At 36.4% G+C, this 22,765-nt stretch overlaps 2 protein-coding genes across 2 annotated transcripts; one reads left to right on the top strand and one right to left on the bottom strand.

Moving 5' to 3' along the window:
- Positions 1-9,154: 9,154 nt before the first annotated feature.
- On the top strand, positions 9,155-10,443 carry LOC136241517 (inter-alpha-trypsin inhibitor heavy chain H3-like). The gene is made up of 4 exons (XM_066032740.1): positions 9,155-9,255; positions 9,308-9,337; positions 9,494-9,982; positions 10,040-10,443. The coding sequence occupies exons 1-4, from the start codon at positions 9,165-9,167 to the stop codon at positions 10,297-10,299; spliced, it is 870 nt and encodes a 289-aa protein (XP_065888812.1). The 5' UTR covers positions 9,155-9,164; the 3' UTR covers positions 10,300-10,443.
- A 6,451-nt stretch (positions 10,444-16,894) lies between these two features.
- Positions 16,895-18,781, bottom strand: LOC136240646 (inter-alpha-trypsin inhibitor heavy chain H3-like). Its single transcript, XM_066031669.1, has 4 exons — positions 18,279-18,781; positions 18,193-18,222; positions 17,515-18,102; positions 16,895-17,457 (listed from the first exon to the last, which is right to left on the bottom strand). The coding sequence occupies exons 1-4, from the start codon at positions 18,391-18,393 to the stop codon at positions 17,198-17,200; spliced, it is 993 nt and encodes a 330-aa protein (XP_065887741.1). The 5' UTR covers positions 18,394-18,781; the 3' UTR covers positions 16,895-17,197.
- Between the last annotated feature and the right edge of the window lie 3,984 nt (positions 18,782-22,765).

The following is a 22,765-nucleotide window of genomic DNA, read 5'->3' as shown; positions in this document are numbered from 1 at the left end:
CTAACAGAAACAACGATAATGTAGCTAGCTACAAGTTTTAATTCGAAAACACATTTGATCTTCTCTACTGATCGCATGACTTGCTATAACACTGTGACAATTTTGAAATGACATATAACTCAATCCCACAATGGCTCCACCTACATAGCGATATATTATATATAACGCCCGCATTTTCCAAGTCGGTTAGGAACTATTCCCTTGGCTCTTCGTGTTTTAGAAACCTAGCTTCCCTTGGTTTCTAAAACCACAAAGTACCTCAGTCTAGGTTTCTAACCTATACGAGAAACTATTCAGTCTTCTTTTTACAAGCTTTTTTTACTAAACAATGTTCAAAGCTTGCTTCCTTTATAGTCAAAATATTCAGTTCTTATAGCATACAGTGCAGTAGTACTGTATATTGAGGTTTGGGCTTTTCAGGCAAAAAATCATCACCCCAAAACCAGCCTCACAATGCCTTCATGATGTTTTGGCAGTATTGGTTAGATACAAAACAAGTCCAAAAGTGCCTGCCAAAAAAGCTTTAAGTAAATTGCTACGGAAATTAAAACTTTTTTTATTTAGCAGAATTTTCTACTTACTCAACAACTGCTAAGAATATGGGCTTGATTTTTTACTGTTACACATTGCTTCATCCGGGACAGTTTTCGTCACAAACATGATAGTCAGTAGAGAAGAAACCATATGCACTCAATACCACAAATTGACACTTTGCATTGCTGTCAGTGAAGAGGAATGGGACACAAAGGAGGACAAAGGTAGGTCCACAATGCGTGCATTGTACATACTGTGATACTCCTAAATGGCACCAGTCTTGTTTCCATAGTGATTGAAAAGGTGGTTTTCATACTGTTCTTTGTGTGTAACACTGTGTAATGGCTGAAAACAAATCATAACGGCATTTTGCTTTTAGTAATTATTGATGGTTGGGGTGCACATTGAGACATTAAAATTAATTATACAGTATGTCAGGCACCACCCACGTTATCAAACAAGAAGCTACTGTACATGTTCAAGCTTAGAAACAGCGATGGTAAAGATGTTTTACCACAACATAAACAAACATACATAACACAAGTTTGCTTCATGATACAAAAAAAAAATTCCTACCTTCTGCGAAGAGGCAAATCCTCTATTAGATATTTTGTCTTGGGCCTTCTTTTACTGTTTGTGATGCAATTAAAATGTGCATAAAAGTATTTTTGTAGCGCACGTTTTTCGTTTAATGTATTTTATGTAAACTAGTCGGGTTTTCGCTTAGCAAGTCATATTGGAATGGCTGACTGCTCTATTACAGTATTTTGATTTTAACACATACAGTATACAGTGGAACCTCTCTAAACAAACTCTCCAAATTAAGTAGGGAGTATCAGTATTGGGCCGATACTGCTGTTTTCATGAAGTATCGGAATTGGCCATTATATTGTTGCAGATACCAATTCTTATCACGTGCAATAATAATAACATTTGCTTATTTTACTAGCAAAATGGATGCTTGAAAGCACTAAGTATACCACTAAAAGTTGCCAGCAAAATTACTGAAACTTATCTGGGAAAATGCTTTACTGAGGAAAAGATCGATGTACTCTAATAGAACAGTCAATAACTCTTAGAATAGGCTAGCTATAGTAACTAGAAGTGACTGTTTCATTAAAATATTTGTATTTTGTAATATCGGTCTGTATTTCAGTGACTTCTTTCTTTGTGAATCTTGGTTGGCCACTTTATCATAAGCACGAACCATAAAAACTTGCACAACAATACCATGAAATGCACTATATATGGTGTTACTAATAAATGTGTGCACTGTGAAGTAATTACTTTAAGGTACTTCATATTGGTACTTGTACTTGCAGCTAATTCCCAGCTGGGTATTTGGTATTTGAAGTATCGGTAAAAAGTGGAATCGGTACAGCCCTAAAATTAAGGACACAATAGAAAAACCTCCATAATAAGGATAAAAATTTTGGTCCCAACAGGTCTGGTTAATACATTTTATACCTCTGAAAGAGGAAAACCTCTATATTACAGCAAAAAATGGCTAAAAATTCTGGGTCCTAAAATGTCCATAACAGATCTAGAGAGGTTCCACTGTAGCAGAGTATTTTCCAAGGAAATTTTTGTGAATTTCATGGATTGGCAGCTACCCAATTTCTCCCTCGCTTGATCAAAATGGCATTGTGTTGCAGTATTAACGTATCAACATTAGCCTAAGAGGATGTTGGTCATACATTATAATTCATTTCACTACTGAGTATCAAACAAATTCAACATCTATATATATTTATATATATAAAGCTGAAAAGCCGTCTGTCTATCCATCCATCTGCAATGCTGCTAACTCAAAACAACCAAAGCACGTATCGACATGGGACTTTAACGAAATTAAGCGCTCATCATCTGGCAACTCCAAGGTTGTTATTACAAATCACTACATGCTTCCTTTCGTTCACTATAAAGCATTGAAGACGTTGGTGTAGAGGAAAACTTGAGCTAAATTCCTGTCAAAACCACGTACAAACAGCCAAAGTGTTACCACATAGAACAGTTATTATATATAAGCAGTGATTTAACTGTTTATCAATTAATGTCTATATTCTAAACAGATTAGAGTTGCTTGACTTGCTTCATTACCATTTTTAGTGTGACTACAAATTCTTTGGAGATGAAAATCAAGTTGATCTTATTAGCACTGTAGGTAGCAACACTAAAGGTTGGATCACTAGCTAGTCACACTCATGCTACAATATGAATCACAACACATATTTATCATGCAAGCAATATACTATTATTTTAAATAAATTTATGTACACACATAGTGCTGCTTTTACTCCACGCTTTCTTGGAAATCATCCACCATATCACCTGTCAATAGTGCCACTTCATCACTATTAGCACAAAATATTTGTATAACTAACCATGAAACACAAGTATACAATGGATTCTAACCAAAAGCTTTGTAACCGATCACTTTAACAAACACCATGAATACAGTTTCAACACATGCCTTTAATACACTGTCATACTATATCTGATTCGGATTTTACTGCTGGAACTCTGGCAGTGATGGATTGTGCACCTCGCCTAGAGTATCATATCAACTGGCTAGAAAATAAACAACAAAAAGAATACACCTAGAACCAACAAGCCTGTTGTGAATTAGTCCTCTGTTACCTCCAACCACAACACATGACAGTGAAATATAAACCAAAAATGAAGTATTTTAACCCTTAAACCTGTACATAACAATGCACTGAAAATGTATATGTCAATAAATTAGCTTTTACACATGGCCTCAAACAAAATGTTATTATTAATAGCTGTTCAACTAATAACTCCATGGCTACGCAATTTGTACTATCGTGATGCAATATGATACCTAGGGATTTACCCTTCGACAAATGTATGGAGCCAAAACTTGCCAAGAAACAACGTGTATGCAATTAAACATGCATGCCAACATACACCTCCAAAAAGTGGATCATAACTCAGTCCCAGTTCACTGTATTGAGCTGAAATAAATACTAGTAGATTTTTTTTGATTTTTTTTTTTACCCAGGGCTAGATAGTCTACCCTTGCCACCACCTCCAGCACCAGTTGGCATGTGCTGGACAACTGTTAGAAGATAAAACAAGTTGGACTCAATAGTCCTTGTGCGGTTAGTTCCTCATATAAAAGTCATGAAATACATAGGATAAGTATTCATAAATACAAAGAAATCATATTGTTGATGCCTCTTATGTTCTAATGGTTCTGCTGGTTCTAGTAGTTCTAATGGTTCTGCTGGTTCCAGTGGTTCTGTTGGTTCTCGTGGTTCTAATGGTTCTACTGGTTCTGTAGTTCCCGTGGTTCTCATGGTTCTGCTGGTTCTAGTGGTTCTGCTGGTTCTAATGGTTATAGTGGTTCTGCTGGTTCTAATGGTACTGCTGGTTCCAGTGATTTTGCTGGTTCTTGTGGTTCTCATGGTTCTAGTGGTTCCAATGGTTCTGCTGGTTCTGTAGTTCCCGTGGTTCTAGTGGTTCTTGTGGTTCTAATGGTTCTGTTGGTTCTAGTAGTTCTAATGGTTCTGCTGGTTCCAGTGGTTCTGCTGGTTCTCGTGGTTCTAATGGTTCTACTGGTTCTGTAGTCCCCATGGTTCTCATGGTTCTGCTGGTTCCAGCGAACTCTCTGTTTCTTAGCAAACGATATCCCCCAATAATAGCAGTCAACCATTCTATCCCCTAAAATGGTAGACAAGAATATGGAGCTTTACTAATTACACTATACTCTCATCTGCTTGCAGAAACTAATTCAGAAGGAATCCATCCTATGTTTTAAATTTTAAATACGTAGTTTCAATGTATTTATTATGGAAGGGCAGCCAAGACCACATTGCATCTCCATGAGTTTTTCATAAATGCTATTGCAAAAAGAAATATTATTGGGTGATCATCACGTACACATGGAGATAGCTATTAGTTTGCACCTTCACAGCTGAATAGCAGCTAAACCATTACAAATACAGACTTGGGGTCCATTGTGTTCATTATGACAAGAGCTAATGAACCGTGAGTGTAGTGAAACGATAGCATGCACAGAAGAGAAGTTGGCAAATCATGGGCCTACATTTTTGACCATAAATTAGACTAACCTTTGCTAAAAAGATATCCCTTAATTTTCTGTAGAGGGTACTGAGGAACAGACAATTCAACTTGGGAAAGAAACAGCTAGATACAAGCATCTCACCAAAAGTATTAAGAGGTGTGAGAGAATAACCACCTAACTGCACACAAGACAATTACTATATACTCTCCCACACAAGGGAGTATAACAATAATATAGTGATATGTGACATTGTACTTGCTAAAAGCACCCAAGAATACATTACCATGCGTATACTATCCATTCATGTCACCTTTCAACTAGGGTACTCTGAACAAACTGCCATAGATAGGATACAATAAGATACATACATTGTAGCATACAAGGATAGGATACCATGTAAACATATTGTGAAATGGGGGGGGGGGTAGTGGCCTTGCTCAATTATACACCACAGAATAAACATATACTTATAAGCACCACATGTAATCAAAAAATAAAAAAACTCACCTGCAGACCAAGTGGTACATCGTCAAGGTCATGGCTGCGACAGTTGATCCGATGGAATCCTGGGGTACAAGTAGTGTGGTGGTGCCCACCCCTTCACAAAAAGGCAGAATCTGGTTACTCTAGCATCACCAAGTTGTAAAAATGGAATATAATTAAATAATGATGTCACATTAATGCAGCAAGAATGACATGTCTGACAACTATGCTAAAACAGTTAGTTCTCAAAAGGAAGAAATGGGTGCAAGGAAGAGATGGGTGCTAACACAACTGGAGATACTATTAGCTGCATTCTGAGCCCATCAGTTCTAACTGCATGGCCTTTTAGAACCTCCATATTTTATTCTTTTAACGAACAGCCTATTGTCAGCTACAAGTACATAGGTTAGTGTCTAATCACTGGACTGGACTATTGGACTGGAATAATGGAATGGACTACTGAACTGGCATTTTTTTGGTTTCATGCATATTTAAGGTGGGGTCACTGTGCATGTGACAACATTTCATCACTGAGTGGTGTATATTTATGCTACTTTAATCCTAAAATGTAGCTGTGATAAGCCAAATGGGTTCAATTAAATGCATTCTAATCACTGCTTGACAGTATCTACTCTACTGTATAGCAGATACACTGACATGTAGGTATACCTAAAAATGTTTCTCTCACTGTTAGGCACACTTGATTATTGTGATGCAATTTTCTATAACATGTGGTGTGCGTGTGAACGCACAAACAGTGTTGAAGTAGTGTGCAAGGAAAATATAGCCAAGTTCACTACAACATTTCACAATGATCATCTTGATGTTGACTGGCAATTACAAGATGAACAGATCATTCACTCTCATGGACTCATGGGTTAGGTGACTACTAACTATATTGTCAACGTGTTGTGTACTGTGTTTATTGTGAACAGGTCATGGGTTCATGGCAAAAGGAATAGTAGTGGATCGGGTGAAACAGATACTAATACAACCTGATCATCTTCCTGTTCCTGTAAGGCTCCATCACATTTGGGATCTCGCACTGACCAGCTCTCCTCTTGTTGGCTTGTAGTGAATGATGGAATACAAGGGGAGGGATTGATTGATGGTAACATACTGGATTATGTTGTTGATGATCTACTACAAGAACGGTTCAGTTTTGAAGACAGCAACAAGCACCACTGATGTACAGTGTCTCAATTATTTCAAGACTGCTAGATTCTGTGTTTATCGTTCTGTACAAGGCAACTATTCTGTATCACTATCCACTTGTGCAATATATCAATGACACAAAAAGCCACCCAAATATAACTAATTGAATTATTTAGTGACAGACCTCCACACTGACAAATTGATGTACTAAGTCAATGAAGTGGCCACTGTTATATGATATGTTGTAATGGTTAGGTTTCTACATGAATGTACATGTGGAAGTATTAATACGTATTTAGAGAGAAATTCAATCTATAAAGACATTTCAAATCATCAGTGTTGGGAGTAACGCATTATGTAATATTATTACTTTTGTGGTAACTAAGTAATGCTATAAAAACAGGTAATATAACTCAAGTTACTTTACTTACATCTCAATCTTTTCTTGCAAACATTGTCCTATAAAAGTGGGGGGGGGGGGGCTAGCTCCCATGTCTCCACCACCTATGGGATGAAGCAACAATAAAATTGGTTGTGGAATCAATAACATGCATGTGTACTAGTGTTTACGTAGATTTTTATTGTTTCTCAAACTTGCTGATAAGACGACAGATCACTTACAGTTAGTATAAGTGACAACAACTCTGTACCTTTTGCCAATGGCATATTCTGTACTCTCAAATTCGAATTAATTACAATTCTTCTGAGGGTTTGCATCTAAACCACTGATAAGGGTCACACATATCTGTGTTTTGTTTTTTTTACTTCGGTTCCATCACTGGTTTTCATGTAAGTTTGGAACACTGCATGGCCAGTAAAGTTTTCACTGGGAAGTTGCCATAGATGTCACATCCTCCACAACTCCTAATGGTGGAATTTGATAAAATTGTAAAATGTGCAGGAAAACAGCAATGGTTTAGTCTCTTTGTATGTTGCATGTAAACATCAAGGTAAACGCTAAGTTCAGTAGCAAGTGTATTGAATGGTAGTATGGTTAATTAAGTTAGACAGCACTGACTACGTTAGACAGAAACAAGTAGCCAAGAAAAGTATTAGTACTACTGCCAGCTATGGTAATACAGTGGAACCTGTCTATAATGGTCACCTTGGGACCAGATATATCTGGCCTTTATATACAGGTGGCTGTTATAGAGAAAACCTGCATAAGGTGGCCGCTTAATCCAGGTGACCGTAACACAGGTTCCACTGTACAATATCCATTTTATATACTACAGCTATATTATACATTCTTTAAATATTTGTAATATCACAAATCACCTGTTTTATTTTTTTTTTTAAGATTACTATATACTACCTGTTTTAATTGCTTAAGCTTTTACCTGTACAGCATTAATAAATTACAGGTAACTATGGTGTTACTGCCTACTGTCCATGAGTAACATAGCAAACCCATATTATACTGATACCACAAAGTGTAATGGACTACTGCTATGAATAGTAATCTATTTTTACCTCAGACTAGTCTGTACTTGAAAGGTTTGTTACAAGATAGAGTAAATATGAGTTAGTATCAGTATATGAGTTAATTGTGCTAATTTAATAAGTGATTCAAGTACGTAATACCACTGATGGAAACTTCGACATTATAATAATTTATTATACCTACCTCATATAGCATGAATATATACCAATTATACTTCGTTTATTAATAATATTTTTATATTTTAACATGCTTTCAAAATCAAGATCATATTTGAGGGCTGACTGTTTTATTAGAGTATATCAGTATTTCCTGACTGTTGTATTAGAGTAAGTGACTGCTCTATTAGAGTATCTCGAATAACCATCCAAGAAACAGTAAATAGATATACAATATTGCACACTTTTTAATATGCAATACATTAATGAAGTGTAGTGCATTCATCTTTGGCTGTCATTTTTCACTTGGATTGTACTAATTTGTGATTTAAAATATTGAAATTGTCCCATTATCTTGGCATAATGCATACACAATAATGATTGCTGCTTTTGCAAGCCTATTATGCCAGCACAATGCCAATCAACAAAAGCCAAGTCAATAAAATTAATGACGGATCTCTATAAGTCTGGTAACAGTCCTGTGTGATCTTGCACAATGGACAAATTTATGCCTTTTAAACAATAGTTGCAGATACAAAAACTTTCATATCACATCATGGAGCCCTGGAAATACATAAAATTATAAAACATTAAATACAACGCAAAAACATAATACAAATATTAGTCCAACAACCTACGTGTGTGCTGACAATCTATAGCAATGAAAATCAAGATTGCAAGCTTGTTGAAGGATAAAGTTCTTTGGTAGGTACATGGTATATTTCACTCAACTTTGCTACTGTTGTTGACATACAATGGCCTAAACATCCAACGTCAACTGTCACAAGCTCTGCAGACATATATTAAACACTACATGGTGCAGATTCATAGCATCTTCACATCTTGGTAATTCGTATTACATAGCTGGATCATACTCACATATGTGTACCATATGCTCACCCTGCGTAGCTGCAGCTACAAGAGATTTACATACTTACAGTACAATGTTCGTAATGTATTTTCTGCAGTGTGTTTCATCATATACGGATAAATTGTGAGTTGATATTAACACGTTTTGCTTAGTGCAGTTAATCTCATAGTCATAGCAATGTTTTTACATACCACCGTCGTGAAGTGAAAATTGTACACAAATACTAAATGGTCATCACCGATATGTACTTGAACTATGACTTTCTGTTAAAGCGAATTAAACTTGGCCACATCAGAATCTGACACATAGTACATATAGAGAGCTAGATATAGTACTCCCTTACCTGCATCCTATCAAACTATTTTAAAAGTTATATATTAAATGTCAATCTTGTGAGGTATCATCATAAGTCTCATAAATATGAAGGCCAAACCATGTTTAATGACAGACTATATGCTACCCAGTATAGATATGAGCTACCTTAAAAAATGTTTCAGTCCATACAGTTTTATACTTGATGTGTGGATGAGTGTCAGTGTGTTGTGCTACAAGCTAGCCACAGGTACTGTTATATGATGAGTAAAGCTGTCGATTAATTTTACTGGTCCCTACAGCAAATGCTGACTCAGGATTTGACAGTAAACGTAAGTTATGCTGAAAGCATACATTAGGTAATTGCAATACTGTTGTATAGCTCAGTGCACAGTGTCTATAGCTAGTACATAAAAGAGACAGACTATATACAGTTAATGAGCTATAATCACTATTCTGTTGTCACAGTATGAGTTATGTCATTTTAGCTGATGGATCTGCATCTGGTGATCCCCACTTCACAGTACCACTGGTCAGTTCCAATGATACACTCTGCTACTCCATCCAGGGTTATGCTGGTCTGGCCTTCAACCTCATCTCTAACTCTCATCTTACTGTTAATGCCTTATTCACTGACAGTATCAATGACACTAAAGAAGTCACTTGGATTAGTAAAATAGCAGTTATATTTCATGCCAGTGGACAAGCCATCATCTTTGACTCTACCCATCAACAAGTATTTATGCCTAGTAAGGGAAAATTAAAAGCATCAGTTGTAAAACGAGTCATCTTGAAAGAAAATGGACAATTTGCTGTCAAGTTTACTAAAGGACTAATACCTAAAAATGGCACAAACAGTGTTGAAGTAGTGTACAAGGAAAATATGGCCAAGTTTACAGTGGCATTTCACGATGATCATCTTGATGTTGACTGGCAGTTACAAGATGAACAGATCATTCACTCTCATGGACTCATGGGTTAGTTGACTACTAACTATATTGTCAACATGTTGTGTTTGTGTTTATTGTGAACAGGTCAGTTCATGGCAAAGGGAATAGTAGTGGATCAGATGAAACAGATACTAATACGACCTGATCATCCTCCTGTTCCCGTAAGGCTTCATCACATTTGGGATTACACTCACTCTAACACTGACCAGCTCCCCTCTTGTTGGCTTGTTGTGAATGATGGAATACAAGGGGAGGGATTGATTGATGGTAACATACTGGATTATGTTGTTGATGATTTACTACAAGAGCAGTTCAGTTTTAAAGTCAGCAACAAGCACCACTGATGTACAGTGTCTCAATTATTTCAAGACTGCTATCTAGCCATCATGTTTATTGCTCTGTATAAGGCAACTATATTGTATCACTATATACTTGTGCAATATATCAGTAACACTTAAAAATCATACAAATGTAACTGATTGAATTATTAAGTGACAGGTCAGCACACTGACAAAATTGATATTGCTATTACTAAGCCAATGAAGTGCACACTAGTTATGATGTGTTATAAGGTTTCTACATGAATGTAAGTGATATTAGCACAAGTAGCTATTAATACGTATTTGGAGAGAAATCCAATCTATCAAGACACAGAAATGTATTACAGTGTACACTAACTATATTGATATTTTATATAGTGATAACAGTTAGTGTATTATGAACACAATTGAATAGCCAAAGTGTGCATGTACTGGCTTTAGCCTCATACTAGGTTCCCTGATCTGGAATATCTGTGTGATCATTATATCTCTTCTGCTGATAACATAGTTCCTTGACTTCCTTCATAAGAGAGAACTAGCCAGTGTTTAAACAAGTTGAGAAAGTGTTGTAGTTGAAGATGAAACAACAATTCCATCATCATATTTCATCTATCTGTATTAATTTTGCATAGTTTTTGGTTGTTTCTCATACTTTCCAATACAAGATGACACACATATACAGTATCCACATGATAACTAAGTGGTCACTACTCAGTATACCCCTATATGCCATTTAGCATCCATATTCTCAAATTAAAATCATCCACTTAATTATCACCTTACCTCCTGAGGTAGATATGTACGTAACCACTATTGTATAGTTACTATAAGGGTCACAGTTATTCTCTAAGTGGATCAGCTGTTTACTATATACTGAGCTATAAATGGAGCAGTACTGTTAACAACAGCTTTATTTATTAAGACTTTACAGAAGGGTCATAGCTAGGACATCAACACCTGGTCCTATGTATAGCCTGTTTAATGAAGTTACACATTCACTAAATGGTGGATATATTGAATAGCTAAATTCCAGTATGCACATTTAAGTTAGGAAACAATAAGTGAACTAGGCATCATAACATCACTAGCTACACATGTACATGTGATCACTGGCACATGAAGTCATGTTAAACTAGAGGGATGTGGAGGCATGTATGTTCTCCATGAAAACTTTGAGGTTACATTTTTTAGAATATAATTACATACGTATAGTAGCAGTTGTAAGCTAAATTGACAAGAGAGACTAGCTGTAAAGATGATAGCACTTCAAATCCAGTAACTAGTTGTTGTATGTTACAGTAGATATTTGTACCAAGTTACACTGACCAAAACTGTACACCGAAACACAACTCAGTTTTGTAATGTGATTCATGATCAACCATCTGTTTGTTCTAATAGAATACTTGACCGTTCTATCACAATCTGTGATACCTTCATTTGTTAGTAGTTGGTTTTACTTTGTGGGCTCAGTGTCTGTTAAATAACTAAGACTCTGGGCATACTGCTGAAATAAAATGGCAGGATTGTTAAAAATGTCATAATTGTTGAGAACTTGAGATACATAGCAGCCAGCTAACAACAATTTGGGGGACTCAATAAAAAACTACCAAACACCACTCTCACTGCTGAACACAAAGTACCAGGCCACAAAAGTTTATAGAAATTAACAAAATTGGGGTACCAATATTATTGCCAATCAGTTGCACTAGTGTTTATGTAATGCAGAACAGTCACACAAATTATTTGGTTATTTCATGACTTAGAGATTTACATGTCTGTATTTATATCACCAATTTTTAGTACTAATATAAATGTAAGCAATAATATGAATATTCACAGGTTGAAGATACCATAACAATGTACATAGCTATGTAGATATGTGTTGATTGTGCCTATGTCAAGTTTAATGTACCTGCCTGGTCATATTAACATTAGGATAGTTACTGGTACAAAATATTTATACGTACAACTGATTTTACTTATCAAATATAGTAATTAACATGTCAGAGTGAAAACTGCAGTTAGTAATATTTCAAGTGTACAAATCACTCTTATACATGTGTAGATCTTTAAATTGTAGACAACTCATAAACCCATGAATGCAAAAATACAAATTCAAAATTTGGCATTGTTAATAAAGCCACCACACATTACTATAATTATTCTGATGTAATTTCAAGTTTATTGGTAAACTGTCTAAAGAGTTATGGAGCTGAAGTTAATAAATTATACAAGACCAGCCGTGAGCATACAGTCACATTTTTATTGTATTTATTTATTAATACTTTACAGAACTGTACAGACCTTCAGTTCTGTAATTTAATCGTTATAAGCTCTTAAATATTGTTTAATTTTGTTTATTGATTTCACTTAAAGTATAGCTATACAAGCAACATACCTCACAGAAATGATGTACAATTAACTAGACAAGAAAGAGTCAATCAATTGCATTGTGGACTACTAAAAAGGAATGTATTGTGTTTGTTTGTTTGTGTGTGTGTGTGTGTGTGTGTGTGTGTGTGTGTGTGTGTGTGTGTGTGTGTGTGTGTGTGTGTGTGTGTGTGTGTGTGTGTGTGTGTGTGTGTGTGTGTGTTATAGTATGTATGTTTAAACAAATCTTGCCGAACAATTATGCGTACACATGTTATGGTACATATGTATGCAAGTTTACAGATACATGGCACACACACAATTGTACAACTATTACTTGTGTATGTGTGTGCATGGTGTAATCAGTGGAAGTATATGTGCACTTTACTGTTTTCATTGTAAGTATGGAGATGAAGCATCTTTGCTGATAGTCTAGTAATTGCTGTAGCACATGTTGCGACAAACATTAATCTCTGCCATTCTGTCCAGCATAAAAGTGACAGCATGGTGTGCAGCGGTTGTGTCAGCATTGGTAGCAATAAGTTACTGCATTGGTGCAGGTAAGATCATGACAGTTATTAGATGTGTTGTAATTAATGTGTCATTTATTGATCCTTAGCTCTTGATACTCCATCAGGGATTATAGCACGTAAGTAAAGCAGCAATTTTTTTACTATGCATAAATGACTGGGTAGTAAGCATGTATGCAGCTAGATATATCTAATATGCAAGTTGTGACACACATGTAGCTAATAGTTAGTGGGAATTTTGGTTTGGTTTTCTGTAGCTATTGGTGGTGGATCTGCATCTGGTGATCCCCACTTCACAGTACCACTGGTCAGTTCCAATGATACACTCTGCTACTCCATCCAGGGTTATGCTGGTCTGGCCTTCAACCTCATCTTTAACTCTCATCTTACTGTTAATGCCTTATTCACTGACAGTATCAATGACACTAAAGAAGTCACTTGGATTAGTAAACTAGCAGTTATATTTCACACCAGTGGACAAGCCATCATATTTGACTCTACCCATCAACAAGTATTCATACCCAGTATGGGTAAACTAAAGGCTTCAATTGTGAAACAGACTTTCTTGAAAGAAAGTGGACAATTTGTGGTAAAATTCAATGGCGGATCCAGGATGGGGTATTTGGGGCAAATGCCCCCCCCCCCCCCCCCCTCACCTTGTGGAGAAGCTAGCCATAGCTACTTCTGAATAAAATACTGAACTTTGTCAGGCCAAGATCAGTTTTGCTATAAAACTTGTGAAAATATGCACATTTTAGTAGAATTTCACCTGAAATCAAAGCAAACCAGTCAAACTAGTTGTGAAATTGTTATGCAGCTCTTCTTGCATACTAAGCGCCTCTAATTATTGTGTTGCTGTTGTTTAAGACATTTGAAGCCTTTTGAACAGTTTTTACGACTTCACAGCCATCTGCAAAGGCCAAAATGGCAAAATTCAACAGTGAGACACTATAAAGAGGTGATTATTTGGTGCTTCAAAAATGCACCAATTAACAAGAGAATTTGGCTTTCCCCAACCACCTACAACTTAGCCTATTTGTGCCCCTCCCCTTGCCAGTTCCTGGATCTGCCCCTGAAATTTACTAAAGGACTAATACCTAAAAATGGCTCAAACAGTGTTGAAGTAGTATACAAGGAAAATATGGCTAAATTTATAGCAAGATTTCACAATGATCATCTTGATGTTGACTGGCAGTTACAAGATGAACAGATCATTCACTCTCAAGGACTCATGGGTTAGTTGACTACTAACTATATTGTCAACATGTTGTGTTTGTGTTTATTGTGAACAGGTCAGTTCATGGCAAAGGGAATAGTAGTGGATCAGATGAAACAGATACTAATACGACCTGATCATCCTCCTGTTCCTGTTAGGCTCCATCACATTTGGGATTACACCCACTCTGCTAACACTGACCAGCTCCCCTCTTGTTGGCTTGTTGTGAATGATGGAATTTAAGGGGAGGGATTGATTGATGGTAACATACTGGATTATGTTGTTGATGATCTACTACAAGAACAGTTCAGTTTTAAAGGTACTCACAGCAGACTTTGAGAGCAACTCTGACATACCGATGCTTTGTTGTTTTAAAGCTACCTGTGTTGATTGGCCCATGTTTGGATCCTATTCTGTGACAGTCTTGTACACTTATTAATTGTGCACACAGCCCACATCAACAACAATCTAGTGTTTTGTTACATGATGTCATACAATTATTTATAACTTATTAACCAGTACAGCTTAAAGTGTATGACTTGCATAGTCATATTACAATAAATACATTATATGCATTCCTCGTTATTACAAGTTTACTGTAGCTGAATCTTGCTAACTGTATGTATTGACTCAATGATTTTTGCTGCCACATAATTATAACGTCTCTGTGTCTACTAAGTCACGTATGTATCATTTTACGTATGGTCTTGCAGAGAATTAAAGTCAGTAGTTACTGTGGCAAAATGCACCGTTTAATTGTAGCTAGTGTACATATAATATGCATGGGCTGACATTAAAAGTAGTTTGTGCTTTGAAGATAAATAAGTAAATAGCTCAGTCAAAGTGGCATGCATTTTAACTATACTTCAAAAGTCTGCTTTGGGTCATATTTAAACTGTTTAGTTGAAGTATATAATGTGCACAATATGTATAAAAAGCTGTATAAGTGTATCTACTACACTTCATCCTAACACTCATGGAGCCAATACATACACATCAGCTCATCACACCTTTACTGTTATCATTTATCATAGACTGAAACAATATTATAACCACCTTGTTTTAATTTTTGAACTGTTTTCTCAGGTATCACCTCAATGCTATATACATGGTTAGTAGGAGTAGATGAGCACTTGACTGTGTTCATTACAGTAAGGTAGTGAAGCACACAAACTTGTTAGTAGAAGACTCACTAGTGGAAGTATTGCTGTCCTGGCACGCAGCCAGTTAGCTATCACTAATATATATTTTTGACATAAACCATACAATTACATGTAATCTACAGAAGAGTGATGAATACTTATGTGCTATGAAAGTGTGAATGGAGTTATGTGGAAAAGATCTTAGAACATGCACATGAATGCCTAAATCAACATGTACGCATAACAGCAGCATTCGCAGAGACCTTAAACACATTAAGCATGGCATAAATTATATAAACGGCACCATCTACTAGAATGGTACAGTTGAGATTTTTTGCTTTTCTTGCAAGCCTCTGCTACCATGAAAATAATGTAAGTTAATTCCAAAGGTCTATAGCTACTCTCTATTTCATGTAGCTATAGCTAGATCTATTTCTCTCCACATACTACAGCTATCTATAAATATAATCCTATTGCAATTTTGGACTGCACTTCATTGTTTTCTTATTGTGTAAAGTTTACATTAAACTGTATCTGTTGTAATTGTTTATGTGTTGTGTGTGTATGTTTGTATGTTTTGTTTGGGGAGCACTTTTGTTGGCGTATACCCACCCATGTCTTTGACAAAAATTGATAATCTTTTGCAATTGTAATGATTTGATCCTTATTGCTTCAAGCAGAGCTTAGGCTGGTAGGAATGCAATTTACATGTATGTGCTCTCCTTGCACGCTATTGAGTATATACAGATGATGTGCATGGTGATGCACCTTGCAAGTGTGTTCATCACTTATTCTAGTTGTTATATAGCTATGCTGTAAAGTGTTCAGTTTAGAACAGCACATCCTAGCTACCTGTCTGTTATGTACCTAGTTATATTTTATTGCTATAGTTACTAGCTTGTATATGGACATGCGTGCCCATTAATGATTTGTTGTTAGGTTAGTTACATATTAGTTTTAATTGTTCAAATGAAACCATTAATTAAATACTGTACTATAGCTGGTCACCACATATTATAGAAACTATACGTATATTATATGATCAATAATATGACGACCTGTTCAGCTGGTAGTAGTTACAGGTGTACAGGGTCCACCTATAGTGGCAATGGTGACTCAACAGTATGTTGTATATGGTTACTATAGTGATCAGCAGTCAGCCTATTAATTATGTGCAGCTGCAATGAAGTAATGGCTGCATCTTGTGTAGTATTGAGTATTAGGTAACAAGACTGTACACATTCATATTAAGTGTATGAGCAGGTTGAAGCCAGTCATGGTACGTAGGTGTTACACTGGTGCTAATGTGGCAGGTCTGTTTGTAACTATATATATTATGAGTTTTATATTGATAGCTTCAACAGTGATACAGAATAGTTGCCTTACATAGAAAGATAAAAAATAAATTATTATTATTATTATTATCAATTTACCAAAAAGGAAGGCATACACAAAAGGCAAAGCCTGTACAAGGTGTCCTCCTACTAAAAACAAACATACATATACCTACAGTACACTACAAACTAAACAGTACATAACAAAACACAAAACAGTGATTAAGAAGTTACTTGACACATAAGTAATTATAAAGGTGATGCCGGAAAGACTTTCGATTACTGTCTTCAAGGATAAATATGTGCGTAGGCCGCATAGGTCACATCATATCAGTGGTGCTGATTGCTGCTTGTATAAATGAGCTGCTCTTGTAGTAAATCATCAACAACATAATCCAGTATGTTACCATCAATCAATCCCTCCCCTTGTATTCCATCATTCACAACAAGCCAACAAGAGGGGAGCTGGTCAGTGTTAGAGTGAGTGTAATCCCAAATGTGATGGAGCCTTACAGGAACAGGAGGATGATCAGGTCGTATTAGTATCTGTTTCATCTGATCCACTACTATTCCCTTTGCCATGAACTGACCTGTTCACAATAAACACATACACAACATGTTGACAATATAGTTAGTAGTCAACTTACCCATGAGTCCATGAGAGTGAATGATCTGTTTATCTTGTAACTTCCAGTCAACATCAAGATGATCATTGTGAAATCTTGCAGTGAATTTAATTTCTTTACAAACTATCTCAATGAAGTTTAATTCTTCCTTAACATTTAATTCTTCCTTAACCAGTGGTTTCTTGGCAAATTTCACAGCAAATTGTCCACTTTCTTTCAAGAAAATTTGTTTCACAATTGAGGCCTTTAATTTACCCATACTGGGCATGAATACTTGTTGATGGGTAGAGTCAAACACGATGGTTTGTCCACTGGTGTGAAATATAACTGCTAGTTTACTAATCCAAGTGACTTCTTTAGTGTCATTGATACTGTCAGTGAATAAGGCATTAACAGTAAGATGAGAGTTAGAGATGAGGTTGAAGGCCAGACCAGCATAACCCTGGATGGAGTAGCAGAGTGTATCATTGGAACTGACCAGTGGTACTGTGAAGTGGGGATCACCAGATGCAGATGCAGTTTTAGTAGTAGACTTAATTGTAGTATTGACTGTAACATTGCTAACATTGGTAGTGTTAGTGCTAGTATTATTAGTAGCATCCACGATATCTAATGATAAACAATGGCATGAATAATTAAGTTATTTACAGTTAATAGTTAACTATTAGTCTTATATGTACACAATGTTAGCTAACTTACATGCAGAATTTGTCTCAGAATTTTCATTCCCTACATTGAAATGGTTAGAGTTAATACTATACACCACATCAAAATGTTAACCATACTTTCTCTCAGCCCAAAGTACAGTCCAGTGAAACCACCAGCAAAAATGGCTGTCCATATTATCACTTGTGACAAGAAGAATATGATGGCCTTCCCTTGCTCTGACATGTGCAACATCACTTACACACTGTAACTGAACAGGTCATCACTCCATTTTTATAATGAACACACCAAAGTGTAAGTAATGATGACATCATAAACTGGTACACAGTGAAACCTTCTGTGACTTGTTTTCTTTATAAGGAATGGAAGCATGTTTGAAAAAACAGTTAATCAACTATATGTATATATTGGTGGCATAGCTGTCACCTCCTGATAATCACGGCATGAAAGGAGTTCAACTACAAACAATGAGATGAGAGTTTCAGCTACAGTTCAGTTATGTACGTAAGAAGTCACCTTATTACCTACGTATGTGATAATCATTCAGTGTTAAATATACAAATATTTAATCAGACATAAAGGTATACACACAATTACTTCTTTTGTTCCACAATTCCTGCAGAAAAGAAGAAAAAGCAAGTTAAAAGGAAGCACCATAGTCAGTTTATGGCTGGTTTTGTGGCTTGAAAAACAAAATTGAATGATATCTAAACCAGAACAGCTAAGCTGTAAAATAAGAATGTGGCCCCCGACAAGACCAGGATGAAAAAAGATGTGAAATCCAAGGTGGCGGCCAAGAAATGGCTGTGATGGTAGGTTAATGGTAAAAATTTTAATAACGACAATTCAGGTGAATTTTGTGCCAAGACCAAGCGGCACCAAATTCACCTGAATTGTTGTTATTAAAATTTTCACCATTAACCTACCATTACAGCTATTTCTTGGCTGCCACCTTGGATTTCACTTTTTTTTTACCATAGCCTTTTTGAGGGCCACACTCTTTTTTTACAGCTTGTTTGATTTGGATTAGATTTCACTTCTTTTTTGCATTTGTATACCCCATGGCCAGCTTTAGGGCTTTTTTAACCTATCTTTTTTTTTACTACAGGAAGAAGAAAAGATGAAATACAGATGTAGGGTGATTTCTTTGTAGCTGAACTCTCTACAAGGTGATCCTTCTAGCTGATCTCTCTACCGGATGACTTGTTTGTAGCTGAACTCTCTACAAGGTAACTTCTTCTAGCTGATCTTTCTACAGGGTGATTTGTTTGTAGCTGAATTCTCTACAGGGCGATTTGTTTGCAGCTGAACTCTGTACATGGTAGTTTCTTTGTAGCTGAACTCTCTACAATGTAATTCTTCTAGCTGAACTCTCTACAGGGCCACTTGTTTCTAGCTGATCTCTCTACAGGGTGATTTCTTTCTAGCTGAACTCATTACAGGTGATTTGTTTGCAGCTGAACTCTCTTACATGGTGATTTCTTTGTAGCTGAACTCTCTACAAAGTGACTTCTTCTAGCTGATCTCTCTACAGGATGACTTGTTTCTAACTGAACTCTCTACAGGGTGATCTGTTCATAGTGGAACTTTCTACTGGGGGATTTGTTTGCAGCTGAACTCTCTACACGATGGTTTCATTGTAACTGAACTCTCTACAAGGTAACTTCTTCTAGCTGATCTCTCTACAGGACAATTTGTTTGTAGCTGAATTCTCTACAGGGCGATTTGTTTGAAGCTGAACTCTCTATTAGGTACCTTCTTCTAGCTGATCGGACTACAGGATGACTTGTTTGTAGCTGAACTCCCTACAGAATAACTTGCAATGTAATATAATTCTATAATGGAGTAAATTATAAACGTAGCTGAATGCTCTATTAGGGTGACTGTTCTATTAGAGTATCTCGATCTCGCATATGCTACACGTAGTTGGCTTTGGAATCATAACTCAGTGGTTTGTAATCCGATTCTTCTATACTACTGCAAGGACTTTCTATGATAATTATTCCAGCTACACACCGATTTTCAGCTCACTGCTCTAAGCGGTTTGCCTGGTAGACGTGAAAACTAAGTTTTTTTATTCATAAAAATCGATCGCGTAATTTTGACACAGGTTGGGTTTTGTGTCATATCTTGATGGCCTTTAACTGGATTCCTTTCAAAGGCACTCCTACGATAGTTACTCCATCTACATAGCAATTTTCAACTCATTCCTTCAAGCGGTTTACCCTGTGGGCGTGACAGACCTTCGACCTAATTTTACGCAAATAATCGGTCATAACTCAGTGAATGTTATTTTATTTTATTTTATTTTTAACTGCTTTTTAATGCAGGCAAGGCCTGCATTAATGGTCTGTGGGCAACTGGTGTCCACAGCCAGAAAAAGTATACGTACAACTTACAATTACAATTGAATGTATAAAATTACAATCAAATTAAGTTAGCTGGCTAAGGTTATTACATACATTTACATTTGGTATATAGTTGAACTATCCTATAATTTTAAAACTTACATGTGTATTTAATAATAAACTTACTTATATAGCTAAGTACTTATTTTAAGAGAGAGCAAGAAGAAGAAGAAGAAAAAAAAAGATTAATTACTGCTGAAGTTTGGTGGGCGAGGAGACTTGGAGCAGGTACTACAAGGGCAAACAAAGTGCATACTGTGGGGATTGTCAGAGTTAAAATTGTTTATAAAATGCTGCCAGAAGATCTTGAGTAACTGTGATTTAATGGTGGGAAAAGGTTGATTTAAGTCAAGTACTGGTAGACTGTTGTAGGTTCTTGGTAATCTGTTAAAGTAGAAGTTACTTTGTTTGTTGGTTGATGTAAAATTGTGTTGAAGCTTGTTACTGGTGGAGGATCTGGTAGGATTGCGGCAAAAGTTGACATAGTTACTGATATTGAAATGATTAGATGGATGCTGGATTGATTTTACGAAGAAGAGTATGTCATAAAGATCATAGGTGTACATCAGTGGTAGTATGTTAAGTTTGATAAGACGTGTTTTGTAATCGGTTACATAGTCATTAAGAATAAATTTGGTTGCCCGGCGTTGGATTCTTTCTAAAGCAGAGATGTCGCAAATAAGGTAGGGGTGCCATAAAGGAGAACAGTAAAGTAATTGTGATCGAACTAATGCTAAATATAAAGTTTTCTTGGTTGGAATGTCAACTGAGTGGCTGAAGGTACGTCTCAGTAGTCCAAGGGTTCTATAGGCTTTAGCTGATATATGGTTATAATGATTTTTCCAAGATAAATCAGTTGATAAAATGACACCGAGGTCACGGTGAGTACTACTAGTTTTGATTATAGTGTCGTCTATGAAGTAGGATGTAGGGAATTTTGTATTAAATGATAGATGTATAAACTTGCTGGTATTAAAAAATTGGTTCCAATCTCTAGACCAGTTTGCCATTGAATCAAGGTCTTGTTGAAGTTGTATGGAGTCTAGATGTTCAAGAATTTGTTTATAGCATTTTGTGTCGTCTGCAAAGGAGAGAGCATTAGAGGAATGGACAGATAAAAATAAGTCATTGATGTAGATAAGAAATAAAAGTGGTCCTAGAATACTCCCTTGAGGCACACCTGATAGGACTGGTAAGAAAGTGGAATATGTACCATTAAGGCGAACGCATTGCTGTCTGTTGTTGAGGTAAGATCTAAACCACCACCAAAGATTACCAGTGATACCGATTTTCCTGTTCATCGGATTCCTACCAAACTTGGTACTAGAAGAGCTCAAGAGCTCAGCCGATTTCCTGATTTGATCGCACGTGACCTCGAATATGGCGTCTAGAAGAGCTCCTTTTTTTTTTTTTTTTTTTTAAAGAAAGAAGAACCGGCCCAAGTTGGCACTCCCATCCTAGTCTCGCGTGGCCAGACCCTTTCCGCGCAGCCGCTTATCGATTGGAAATTATAAGCACCGCGCTACAAGGGTCTGGAATAGTTCACGGACTTAAAAAAATCTACAATCCCCAGTGGTTGGGGAGTGTAAATTGGCTCACGCGATCCCTTAATCGCCAAAGTGATCTGATTACTGAAGAATGAGCTGAAGAAGGCCTCTGGGGATGACGAGTATCGACCCTTGTAGGTTTTTCCTTCTACCTACTACTGAATCTTTAACAAGTACGGCTGAATAAAGACAAACAAGCTCAGTTCATCTCGAGTTACAAGGAAAGTAGGCGAAAGGTTTTAAGCGGATTTGTCGATCAAAACAGACTAAAAATTCAAGGGAACACACGTTGCATTTTGTACCTTTGTATCTTAGGTGTTACCCAATCATTCAATTGTCACCAATAACGTGTCGAAAAAATTCATGTTCATGAACTATTCCAGACCCTTGTAGCGCGGCGCTTATAATTTCCAATCGATAAGCGGCTGCGCGAAAAGGGTCTGGCCACGCGAGACTTCTCCCATCCACCACACTCTACTAGCGATTCCGGGAGAATTTTAAAATTAATGGAAATAGTTTTTATTTAGCATAGCCTTGTGCAGTACTCCCTAAGGATCTCATAAACACTTAGTTTTTAAAAATCCGTCATAGGATGGTGGAGTTATAAGCACTTTTGTCCTGGAAAATAGGCAAAATTTTCTCCGTATCTTT

Source organism: Dysidea avara, chromosome 12 (genome assembly GCF_963678975.1).
Source record: "Dysidea avara chromosome 12, odDysAvar1.4, whole genome shotgun sequence".
Taxonomy (NCBI): Eukaryota; Metazoa; Porifera; class Demospongiae; order Dictyoceratida; family Dysideidae; genus Dysidea; species Dysidea avara.
This window is presented reverse-complemented; position numbering and strand designations above follow the sequence as displayed.